This window comes from Theropithecus gelada, chromosome 4 (assembly GCF_003255815.1).
Source record: "Theropithecus gelada isolate Dixy chromosome 4, Tgel_1.0, whole genome shotgun sequence".
Lineage (NCBI taxonomy): Eukaryota > Metazoa > Chordata > Mammalia > Primates > Cercopithecidae > Theropithecus > Theropithecus gelada.
Window position 1 is genome coordinate 71,236,242 of NC_037671.1, and position 13,089 is coordinate 71,249,330.

The 13,089-nt window shown below is 33.1% G+C and overlaps 1 protein-coding gene across 50 annotated transcripts in view; it reads left to right on the forward strand.

The window, feature by feature from the left end:
* Positions 1-13,089, forward strand: part of RIMS1 (regulating synaptic membrane exocytosis 1) — a 491,301-nt gene that overhangs the window by 348,173 nt on the left and 130,039 nt on the right. For 31 of the 50 annotated variants that reach the window (XM_025382126.1, XM_025382128.1, XM_025382129.1 and 28 more), the window contains 2 exons: positions 1,582-1,644; positions 6,794-6,883. The exons of 8 other annotated variants lie outside the window; for them this stretch is intronic. In XM_025382126.1, the coding sequence (XP_025237911.1) occupies positions 1,582-1,644; positions 6,794-6,883 (153 nt within the window). Of the gene's footprint in view, positions 1-1,581; positions 1,645-5,814; positions 5,893-6,223; positions 6,338-6,793; positions 6,884-13,089 lie in introns of all 50 variants that reach the window. 11 more of the 50 variants (XM_025382125.1, XM_025382141.1, XM_025382175.1 and 8 more) reach the window with 4 other exon arrangements.

Consider the following 13,089-nt stretch of genomic DNA (forward strand, 5'->3'; position numbering starts at 1 on the left):
GTCAAAATTATGAGCTCAATGTTATGAATTTTTGTTCTGTTTTAATATATGCAGATATTGTGGCATAGCACATTAGAGAGTAAAAGTATCACTCAAAAGTGAACTTCTCTCAAGCAACAGCTGTTAAGATATTCTAAAATGCAACTCTAGGAAATATTTGGCTAATATTATATTGTTATAATTATCCAATTTCTTTTACAAAATCAGAATTTATGCTTAGACAGCTTTAAAGGTACAGCTTGTTGACGTAGATGTTGACCTAAATTAAAGAAGGGAGCCTGCATAGGCAGTTTTTAAATACTTTATTTATTGTGGATCACAATATTTGAGGTATTAGTAATCATAAAAATTATGTTATTTATATAATTTAAAACATTGTGGATACATGTCATTTGAAAGTTAATTTCAGAGTTTCTATGAGGACTTCAATAATAATGTTTCTGTTATATATCTCTTTTCATAAAATCTCTTTCTAGAAAATGTCTAGAATACGAACTATTGAGATGAATTCTTATGGGGATATGTACTTAGATTTAATTCTGCATTTGTGAACTAATGTTTCATGGAAACAGTTACTATAAGTCTACATTATGAATCTGTTACTTTGCATGCCCACAGACTTTCTTCTTGAAGTAACCATATACCTGTACATTTAGCCTGATTATAAGCTCAGGATCTGATTTAAGGTTTTGTAATACCCACCTTGTTGAATATTCTCTTCTGGCTTTTTAAAATGGAGAAACTTTCAGTAGGAGTAGGGTCATGATAGTGGTGCTAAATGATTTTTTCGCCATGGAGTCAAGGACACAGAACCCAAGTAGAACTTCTTAACCTACCTAATTGCCATCCTACTGTAGAAAGTAGGGTTGTGACCTTCAAGAATGGAGTCACAATAGGTACCAGGATGAAGAGCTGCTCTGAGGAATAGGATTCCAAACATCTCAGCTTGAGTTGAATGAGGGCTGTTTTATCAACATTCATTTGGGACACCATGAGTTTAGGTGAGGAGGGAAAACACAGGGCTACTTGACCAGGGCAGTCAATATTGTGAAATTAATTTGGATATAGATAAAGTATTAATTTTAAAATAAAAATTCTAATCAATTATATTGTTAGTTGGTTAATAAGAAACATAATATGGTATTGCATTTTCAGTGGCTATAAAAGCCAAGAAAACTACCACGCTTTAATTTGTTACAGAGATATAAAAATGTTCGGAGTTCCCATTGGTATCAGGCCAAATTTATAGTATTAAAAAAATGCTCAGTTGTCTATAATTGGAAACAGATTCCTATATCTTATTTGAGGAATATTTAATTTTGTTTTGTTTTAATATTCTATAAAATCATTTTGAAATACAATAGCAAATCAGCAACAGCTAGGACTTCAATCATAATATTTGTACTTTATTGTTTAAAATTTTAAATGCTTTCATGTTTATTTGTGTTTAACCTCTCAAGCAAATATGCTAGTGCAGACAATCTGGTTTCTTCCCTTTTCATGTTTTCATTGGCATACCATTGGCATAACCCATGTCTCATAATTTATCTGTTTCACTCACCACCCATCCTGTCTGTGCAGTGAGCTTCTTATGCTGCCCAGAGCAAAACGAGGACGAAGTGCAGAATGCCTACATACTACCAGGTAAATACAGGGATTTGGTAATGGTGATTGTGTGTGATGACTCTCTTTCCATTCTATTATTCTTCCGTCTCTCCCTTAGTGGTATTATTACAAGCAGGTCAAATAAATTTCCCAAGTCTTCCAAATTTGTTTTGTTTTATATTGAGGTTATGGAAGACGTTCCAAATATATTTCAGTTCTGATTCAGGCAGACTACTTTGCCATCTCCACATTCAAAAATCCAGAGACCAGTGGGCCTCTCTGGGACTGTTTTAATTCCTAAAACTGAGGAACCAGTTTCTGCAATTAAAATTCTAAATGCTCACTGTGAGTGCCCCCAACCTTCCCACACATATTCCTGTCTAGTCACAAGAGGTCTAATCTGTGTATGGCAGTATCATTGTTTCATAATTGTGAGTTTGCTCTGTTTTAGTCTTTTTTTATTTCCTTTTAGAATTTATTGTTGTTTATATTCTGTTTGCTTTTGATAAAATCTTTAACAGTTCATTTTTAATGGCTGAGCTTCAACTTCTTTCCTGATGAAAAATGAAGATGTTCAACCTGATCTTAACTATCCTAGCCCACTAGTTGTCAGAAATGCTGTAGTACAAACTTTCCCACAAAGGCATATAACAATATGAATACCTCTTTAGAAGCGACAAAATATATACTTTTTGCTTCTAAATTGGAGCTTAGAGCCTGATGCTTTATGTTAATCTCATTACATCTTTAATTTCATATCCAAAGTAAAACTTCTTACAGATTACTCATGGAGCATATTCTATAAATACTTAATGTATATTTGAAATGAATATAGAAGTTAAGGAAGTAGTAAGTCAGTGAAACAAACTTAACACATAATAACCAAACTCAAATATTTTAGCCAATGAAAAGTAAGAGGAAAGAGGAGGAAAGAGAAGGAAAGAGGTATAACCGCAGTACTTGTGATGCAAAGACAAATGCATGATTTATGATGTCTGTGTGTAATATGTAGTTCTGCCCAATAATGCAAACAAAATTGGGCTAATAAAATTTGTTTGAACTTTTTACAGTCTAAAATTATACTACTGATAACTGCTGCCATGTTTGCTTGAAGTGCCACAGGAAAAAATCGAGGAAATTATTAGTTCTATTTGCTGAGAAAAAAATGTAAAATCATGCATATTATAAAAACCTACTGAAAGTCAAAGCATAAACTATCCAGGTTTATTATGACTTGTTCTTCTTAACAAACAATTTCATAATAATAATGGTTTATTTACTAATTCTGAAAGTTTTCTCACAGTCCTGTTGATGTGACTAAAGCTGCAAAAGAAAAAAAATAACACGCACACAAAACAAACACAAAAAAAAATCATTACATTTTAAGCTACCTAGTATGTGCCTGGCACTCAGTGTATGAATATTTCTAGGATACTCACACCAGTAGTCTAAATATAATAACTAAAGGTATTTTTTCTTTCCCTTATTTTGTACTTGTAAAATATTATATACTTATATAATATTATATAATAGCTGCATCATTTTATACAATCTTATCCTTAAGATTGGTGCTTTGCTAATAATTCTGAGCTCTGCAAGTCCTATTTAATAGACCCTGTATGTTGACTTTGCATTTCCTGATTTAAGCAAATAATCATATTTGTATGTATACAACTTAAAAATAGATGAGTATTCAGTGAGGCAGATCACGTTCTGTAGACAGGTACTACAACAAGATGGGAAGCGGAAGCTGAGCTAGCCAAATGTGTCAGAGCAAAACGTATGTCACCAGTGGCTTTTCTCCTTCCTGTCTTTCATTCTGTAATGTGTAATGCTAAAAGTATGGAGATAGAGACAATATGAGTTCAAAAATATGTGCGTGTATGTATATATAATCTCTTCTATGTTTATATTCATGTATTTATAAAAACATTTATATCTGAATAAAAACGAATGTCAAAATGTGTAAATATATATAACCACAGCTTTATATGGATATATCAATAATATAATTTGGTTTCGTATAAACTATGGACATTTATTATTTATATAACTATCCATGGCTAAAATCTAAAGCTTTCAAAATACATCATACCATGTTCACTTAGGACTTTTAAAAATAAAGTCTGAGGATTTACTAGTCTCCAGTAAACATAAGGAAAATAACACTTATTTAATAACAAGCACAGTGTTAAATATTTAATGTACTTTATGTCAATTTCCTGACAGTAATTATATGTTATGAATATTATTATCCTGATTTTAGAGATGAGGAAAAAAGCTAAGAAAGTTTATTTGACGACTAATAGAGCAAGGATTCAAAATCAGATCTACTTGATATCTTCTGCTTAACTAGTTTTTCCAAAAATAGGGAAACTTGTCCTATGAGATGTTTCACCAATAAAAGTTTTTGTGAGTCAAATACATTTTGGAAACTTTGCAAATGAAAGTGTCTACCTTGAAATTTAATACACACAGCATATTAAAGTCATGTTCTCCCAAATTATTTAATTGCCCAACCTTTTTTTAGTAAAATGTGTCTCGAGGAAGTGGTAGTATAGAGAAAAAGTTGTAGTTGCCTTACTGTATCCTAGTGTGTCCTAAATATTGTATACGTGTTATCATATACCCCTGTTAAGTGGATGTTATTTCTCACATTTTGTGGATGTAGAAACAGGCTTGGAGACTTAATGGAATTATCCAGGTCACAGCCAATAAGTGGCAAAGCCAAGACAGGAACTTGAACATTCAGACTATAAATTTTGTGCTATTTTCTAGCTGTTTCCCATTCTATGTTGGTCCCATTCTTGAAAAAAAAAAAATCACTTTTGAAGCAATACTTAGAAAAGTTTTATAGCAACCTATTACTAAAGATATTTGCCTGAGGTTAGGAGTTGAAAAGAAGACTCCACTGTCTAGAAAGGAGGCTAAATCCTTAGTTTCAGTAAAATTTGTCCTCAACTTGTACTTAATAAGGAGGAAGCTGAAGCGGGCAGATCACTTGAGGTCAGGAGTTTGAGACCAGCCTGGCCAACTGGTGAAACCCCATCTCTACTAAAAAAAAAGGAAAACAAAACCAAAAACACAAAAATTAGGTGGGCATGGTGGCAGGCGCTTGTAATCCCAGCTATTTGGGAGACTGAGAGAGGAGATTTGTTTGAACCCAGTAGGCAGAGGTTGCAGTGAGCCAAGATCACACCATTGCACTCTAGCCTAGACAACAAGAGCGAGACTCTCTCAAAAAAGAAAAGAAAAGAAAATGGCATTTTAGTTCATTTTTTAACTGAAGATTTATGAGATTTCCTTTGATTTGATCATTAATATAAACATGATTAAACCAGTGAGGTGTTTGATGTTTAGGAAGTCTTTGATAAATTTTTATTCCGTTCCCTCTTGGTTGTGCTTTACTGCTAGCTGAAGTAGACGATAGATTTTCATAATTAGTCAATTAAATTTATAGAACGTTATTAAATTATCAAAAAATATATGGCTTGAACTAGTTTGTCCTTCATGGCATAGACAGTCCAGAAACCCTCACAGATTTTAAAGGAATCAGGTGCTGTTGGGCCAATTTTCTGCCGGTTCAAAATCCGTATTCTGGTTTGCATCTAATGCCTACCTTATCCTACTTCCAAAGGTAAATTTCCTGTGATTGGGTCTGGATCCAGACAGAAGCTGATAAGTAGAAAGAACTTGCTCCTCTGCAATCAATTCTTGGCTTTTTGCTGTTTTCTTTTTTTGCTGCTGTCTGGTACTATAACCAGCTGTGTCCCTGGAATGCTAGTCAACACTTTGTTTTGTTTTAGAACATTAACTCTTTTAGTCATATTGTAACTCCAAAATTATATAAATTAGTTGATTTTTACTTTTAGCTATGAGTTGTTTACTTCCATAGAAGTAGGCGTAATATTAAATCAGAGATTAAGTAGCACATTTAACTATTGATCAATAATTCCTAGAGTTTGGTCAGCAGGTATTTTTCTAATTCAGATAATTAAATAATGAGTATTTTATGAAGTCAAGTGTCTATGATTTCATATTTTAATAATTGTCTTCCCTTCAAATAGTTATTGTGGTTCTTTTGAGAAAAAAGTGACAAAAGATTTATCTATATAGCTTTATAGGCCTCCTACTTTCTGAATATCTTAAAAAAAATTGGTTTCATATATATTTTTCTGTTTCCTGCGTGTTTGTGTTGCTACGTTCCAGACATCTTGGTAGACACTATAAAACATTACCTCCCAAGATGCCTTTATTACAGAGCAGTTCTCACTGGAATATTTACAGGTAAGAGCCACAACAGTGAGTCCCACCCAGTTATACAGTAATTCCTAATCCCTTGCCTACTAAAAATAGAAAATTCACATTCTAATAAAACATTAAATAGAAAATATTTACATTCTAATAAAATATTCTTTTGAAATAATTATACAGTGAGAAACATTAAATTAATGATATCTAAAATCGTTTTAACTATAAAACTTACTACTAGAATAATTCTCTAAATGAAATCTACTAACTCAAATGTCAGAAGTCTAGTTGCTTTGTCATTTGTATATTGTACTTGTTGATTTTAATTATAATTTATTTTATTTTTGTGTAATTTTAATTTGTGAAGCTCAGTTCTGCCTGCACATACTAAGACCAAATCAGTGACTAGACAGGACATTTCCCTTCATCATGAATGCTTTAACTCAAGAGTATTGAGATTTACTGATGAAATACTGGTTAGGTAAGAACATATGGAAGTGATATCTTCCATTTCCCTTGTCTATTGTTGTGAACCAAAACAGTTGAGTTGTAAAATTATTTCTCCTCTGATGTCCTTCATTTTGTTTTGGTGTGGCATCTGTTCTTGGTAATGAAATTCTAGGCATTTTGTTTTATTGCTTTCTGTATCCAGTTTTTTTCATAAGTAGGTGTGATTTAGTCTCATTTTTCAGTCTGAGACATTTCTAAAAATTATGCAAAGCAATTTAAGCATAATCTTTGTTTAGCTTCATTTTCTAAACAAAATTTTACACTGTCATTCTGTCAACTCTCTCACACCCTTATGAACTGAATCCCAGTGATTCTACATTTTGTGTAAAGGGGACATTATTTTATGCTTTACTCTCTAACATGGTCTTCCTTTCTTTGTTTTCTCTGTCTTTCTCTTCTACCACTGGATGCAATGCACTGGCACTAGTGAACTGCAGCCCTTTCTTGACAGGGCTAGGAGTGCTAGTACCAACTGCTTGAGACCAGATACTAGTTTGCATTCACCAGAACGAGAAAGGTATAAAATAAAGACTTTCTTAATTTCTTATCATTTGTACTAGTGATTTTTTTTCAATCACTTTGTTTTGTTTCATGACAGCCTCACAGGTTTATTCACTCATGTTCACTTTGCTAATTGTCTACATTTTCCCCTCCCTTATTATACATGTCTATGTAGAGATATGCGTACGTGGATAAACCCAAGGGTACACATACACATATTTCTATGAATGTTGTTGCAAATGGTGTGATGTAATTTGTAACTGCTTCTGGCTGCTGCTTTTCCCCTTTTGTTGCTGTTCAGTCGTTTTATTGACTATTCAGGAAGCCTTCAGTATGCTGATAATGTTATAGGGTCCAGTGAATTATCTGAAGGGGAGGATCACTTTCCTCTTAGTACCACTGATAAATAGTATTTATAGGTTTAACAACAATCTTATGTAAACTCATAACAGGAATTCTTTTTAAATAGAATACTTCCTTTGTATATCTACATTCATTTTTAATCAATCTACTCTTCAATATAATGTTTTACGATAAATTATACTTTGACAACAAAAATGATGTTATTTATAGATTTCCTGATGCCTAACAAAAAGAAATACATATATACGTACACAGATAATTTTGCTTAAAACTTTAATGAATTCTGATTTCAATTCAAATATATTCATTGTTGATGTGTTACACTGTCTCTTAGCTGTAAGCATCTAATTTTTCCATTGTGATGGAACTATTTTAATAGACTTAGTTATAATTGATAGTCTTGTTTATAATTGCTATCTCTTTTTAATTAGAGGTCATTCAGAAGACATTTGCATACTACCTCTTTACAAATCCTGAAGAAAAACATTTAGTTGTGCTAATGTAACCCACTTCTCCTTCTTAGTAGGCTACTCAAAGCTTTTCTTTAGGTATCTTTCTAATCTGAGTCTATTCCTTTATTCATAAGATATTTATTTCTGGAATTGAACAATAAGTACAGGTGTGTATATACCTTGTTTTAGCATCTTAAGAATTTACTTTTAAATTGTGTATTCTTTTATATTTGTAAAATGTGTAATAGAAAAAAGTGAAATTTAATTTGTCTTGTATCCCTTTTGTAATATAAATTTTAGTTGAAATGACTATAGAGTCTTCTAAAATCATAATTGGAATCGTTTTATCATTCTCTTTAGTCAAATATAACCCCTCCCCCAAATAATTTCAAGAGTAACAAGAAAATTTTAAAATATGTTTAGTTATTATTTTCTTACATGTTTCTGGTTAGTAGTAAAACAAGGATAGAAATTCTCAAGTCAGTAGAATCTTCTGACCATAGCAGCCTGACATTTTCAATATTATCCATATCAGTGCCATCTGATAGAAACATAACACAAGCTGATACTTTAATATTTCCTAGTCGCCATACTAAAAAGATTAAATTAATTGTAATTTTTTAACCCAGCATATTCGAAAAATAATTTTCACATGTCATTATTATACAAACTGTTAGATATTTTGCACTCCCTTTTTTCAGCATAATAAGTCATAGATACTAAAGATAGTTTGTACTTGCAGCACATCCCACTTTGGACTAACCACATTACCGTGCTCAATGGTTTCATGTGGCTTGTGGCTTCTGTACTGGACAGTGCAGGTCTATTGTTATGGTGAACCTATCTAGCATGTGTTCCCTTGTGACACTGAAGCCACAGAGTTTATAAATCTCTGTGTTGGTAAATTTAAAACAGCTCAACCAGTAGACAAATAATCTAGGGTCAGTTGTTGCACAGGTTGTTGTAAAGTCCAAGTGAGTGTATTTACCTTGATTAGAAGAAGAAAAAATATCATTGAAAACATATATTCACTCTACATATTGAATAAAAAGGAATTTTTCATTTAAAAACTCAATGATAACAAGTCTTGGTATTATCAATTATCCTAAGTTTATTGGGATCACTTTGTTGCCAAGAGGAACAGCAATTTTATGTAATGTAAAATAAACAACAATTATTTTATGTAATGTAAAATAAAACTTAGATAAGGTTTCATCAAATAATTACAGAAGCTGTAGATGCTTATTGGTTTGGAGGATACAGACTACATGTACCCTTTGTGAACATGCCTATAAAGCAGCTTTGAAGCAGAAGATAACAATATCAAGAGTGGTGACTTTGTTATCTTTGGAGAATGCATCTGAAGCCCCCAGACAGTATGCGGAGAGTAGGAGAAGGGAGTCTTAGAGGGTTTTGAGGATACTTAATTTCTCTAATTTACCACAGGGATTATTGTATTAATGTCTAATATATACATAGTAGATAAAATGCTAGAGCAAATGTTTTAAAAACTTAATTTTATATTCTTAAGAGATGAACATTATTTCTACAAATTTGTGAACTATGTATGGTCAAGCAATTTGATTATTCTAACCCATTTTGATTAACATTTACATGCCTTTATATCAACTTAACTCCTAACCTTTAATACAAGTTTTCTGTTAAGATAAAGGGTGAAATTGTCAAAGCACACTCAGTACTCAATATAATACTTTTCTAATGATTCAGAAGATAAAAGAGCAGCATTCTTTTTCTGAAGGAGTTGAAAACCATCAGATACACCTGTCTTTTCTCTCTTGTTACATGGTTTGGCCTATTTTAACAGATGACTTTTGAATAATGCATGTAAAAAGCAGTTTGGAAAGGAAACCGTTTTAGTTTAGGAGCACCTCCATTTCATGTTCTGTTGATTACACAAATGGAAAACATACTTATGGGTTACCATAATTCAGTGAATTATTCCAATTCAGTTTTGCTTCTTAAATCAATATATTTGAGGTTTATTTGTGATAAGAAATAATTTATCATTTATATCTTCCCATTTCCCTTGCTTCCCTGGATTGGCAAGGAGTGAGTTACAGGCCTGCTATTAACCTTTGTTTTTCTAGGTTTTCAAACAAATTATTACTTACATGTTCAGAAGCAATGATTTTTAGAGCCACTAGAGAAAACTTACTTTTCTTGGATGGTTTATCTTCTTCCTTGACCTTTCAGAGCAATCATATCCTTGATGAAGGCTTATGAAAAGGTAGTTTATACTTACTGCCTGCATTTTTTACCTTCCAGTAATTCCTGCAATCTGACGTCTACTCATTCCTAGTGCTCTGTAGCTGTGCTGAAATTCTTCTGTGGTTTACATTGGCTCCCTAGTTGTTCAGCAGCATCTTGCAACATTTTACATTGCCCATGCTGTCACTTGAATCTCTCCTCCATTAAGTACCTCTACAGATTTTCTTAAAACCTCTGTTATGATGTCTCCTTTGAAGGCTTGTCTTTCTCCCCTGTCCCATAAAGATAGGTATTTCCCTAGCTCCACCTCCAGTTTTCCTCTTTTGCCCTACCATACTGTCCTGTTCCTTAAATTTTATTTCTATAAAAGGTTCCCACTCCAATACATATGAAGACAACCCTCCACTGTGATTGACCAGGCCTAAATTTCTAAATGGTGATGTCTAAATCAACTTCGTTATCCCCGCTTCAGTCCCTTTACAGCAAAATGCTTCCTCTTTCTAAATATTCCTCTCATTTTATGGTTTTGACATATAACCAGCCACATAATCTGGAACTACTTCTCTTCCTGCTCCGTCACAAATTCAGTCACAATAAATTCAATCACTTCCTTTGGAACAGGTCCCTCACCTTGAATATATTGATAGATAGCCCTTCTCCAATTCCAGTGACACTCCTGCTCCCATTAATTTTCTTAAGTTCTAATAGTCTTTGTTAACTTATATCTCATTTTCTTTCTATTAAAATTAAAATATTCTTCTTTGTTGTCTGCCTAAATATTCTTCTCATTGTTCAAAAATATAGGTTAAATACCATATCTTTGTAAAACCCTTCTTAACCTCCTCCCCTGTTCTCAGTCCCCCCATCAGCATGCACGCATACTTCCCTTTCTTTTGCCAGTCAGAATTATTTACTACCTTTTCTGGGCCCACCTAATTTTATATACTTATATTAAAATACATTGTATTTTACTTAGTACTGTAGTATGTTTGTGTCTTCCACTATATTGTGCTGTTCTTCCATGATATCACCATATAGTGGAAGAAACACACACACTAGGCTTAAGGAAAAGGAAATTCTTAGCTAAAAATCAACAGCTGTGCATTGAATTGAAATAGATATCATAGGTCTTGTTTCAGAGTATAACTGTCTATTAATTAAAATAAGTTAAATTTAGTTTAAAACAATATTGGGGAAAAAATCAAGGACTGAAGTGAATAATGAGAACAGACAATAAAAATACATATGTGTATAATCAGTTACCTCATTTGGTTTGGTTTTTAATATTTTCTAATTGAGGGCAGGGATAATATCCTATTTCTCTTTTCCATCTTTAGTGGCAACATGATATATTTCTTACTTGGTAAATGTTTCATTTGGGGAGTTTAGGGGCTTAAAAAACACCTTCTACTTTTCACTTCAAATTTGGATTGAGCTGTGAGTTAGACCCAGGTACTAGAAAGATAGGAGATTTCATTTTCACTATAAGTACTTTGAACAGAATTGAAAGCTGTGGCTTTGAGTCTGCAAGATGGCTAATAACTAATCCCAGAATCAGCCAGATTCACTGAGCCACACAAACTTCTGCTACAGGGTCAGGCCTCAGATCTCATCACTGCTTTACAAGTCTGTCTGTTGTGCTGTTTGCAGGCATCATAATTTGGAAAAAGGAATCCAGAAAGGGCTAAGTTTCCTGTGCCCGATTCTTTACCATGGTCACCCATCATATAAGCCACTCTTTCCTCCTTGGGGTGCGATGAGGAAAGGCTTACTTGAATGAATTTCCCTCGTAATGGAAACATGAGACTTAAGGGAAAGGAGGTTCCTACCTAAAAATCAATAGTTATATATTGAATTGAAATATATATCATAGATCTTGTTTCAAAGTATAAGTATTGGATGGGCGCAGTGGCTCACTCCTGTAATCCCAGCACTTTGGGAGGCTGAGGCGGGCGAATCACTAGGTCAGGAGTTTGAGACCAGCCTGACCAACATGGTGAAACCCCGTTCTCTACTAAAAATACAGAAAGGAGCCGGGCATGGCAATATGTGCCTGTAATCGCAGCTACTAGGAAGGGTGAAGCAGGAGAATCGCTTGAACCTAGGGAGCAGAGGTTGAAGTGAGCTGAGATCATGCCACTGCACTCCAGCCTGGGTGACAGAGCAAGATTCCATCTCAAGGAAAAAAAATATATATATATATATATGTGTGTGTGTGTGTGTGTGTGTGTGTGTGTATGTACATATTTATAAGTGAAATTTAGTTTAAAATAGGAGAAAATTTTAAGGACTAAAATGATTAATGAAAACACAATAAAAATATATGTGTATAATCAGTTATCTCATTTGGTTTCTAATGTTAAAATACCTCATATTTTTAATTTGTGCTATTTATGAAATTAATGATTTACGTTTTTATATAATGCCTTTTTTAGATAATTAAGCTTCTTAGCCATGTTCTGCCAAGACATATGCACCATTAAAAGATGTGTCTGTATGCAAGTGTAGGTATTAATAGCACATTTAAACACACATATACATTTGTTTTAAAGTTTATCAATGCCTGGGTGAGAGGGAAGAGCTCCAACATAAGTATCATTTAATTGCTTTCTGAGGCCTATCAATTCTCAATCCCTTTATATCAATAGCACTCTTTATTTCTTGGTTAAGGTTCTCATTATTCCTTATCCCCTAAACCAATAGCCTTATATCATTATTTACTTAAATATTCACAAATATTTATTCTGTGCTATGCATAATGGATGCAATTGTCAAAAAAAAAAAAAAAGCCTCACTATTTCCTTCTTCAGGGAGTTCACAGCCTGTTTATTCAGTCCTATAGCCTTCAGAGTGATCTTTCTTCTTTTCTTCTGATCACAGTGAAAGGAGTGGGCTCCCAAGAAATAGATGTTCCTCAATTAGTGAATTTAGAATACCTGATACTAAAGTACTAATAATTTCCTAAAGTAACTAAGCAGTGAACTTTTAGGTAGGCTGGTTTGGAAATACAAATCAAGAAAGGACTGGTTTAGTTCAACTTTATGATTAAAATCTCCAACATAGCCTGCCATATTAGCTTGTAAAATGAAAATAGAAATGAAAGTTGAAGCTATGTATATTTCTCATTAACCAGAGTTGGGAAGAGAGATAAAGATTCTAAGCTTGGTCATTCCTTGTA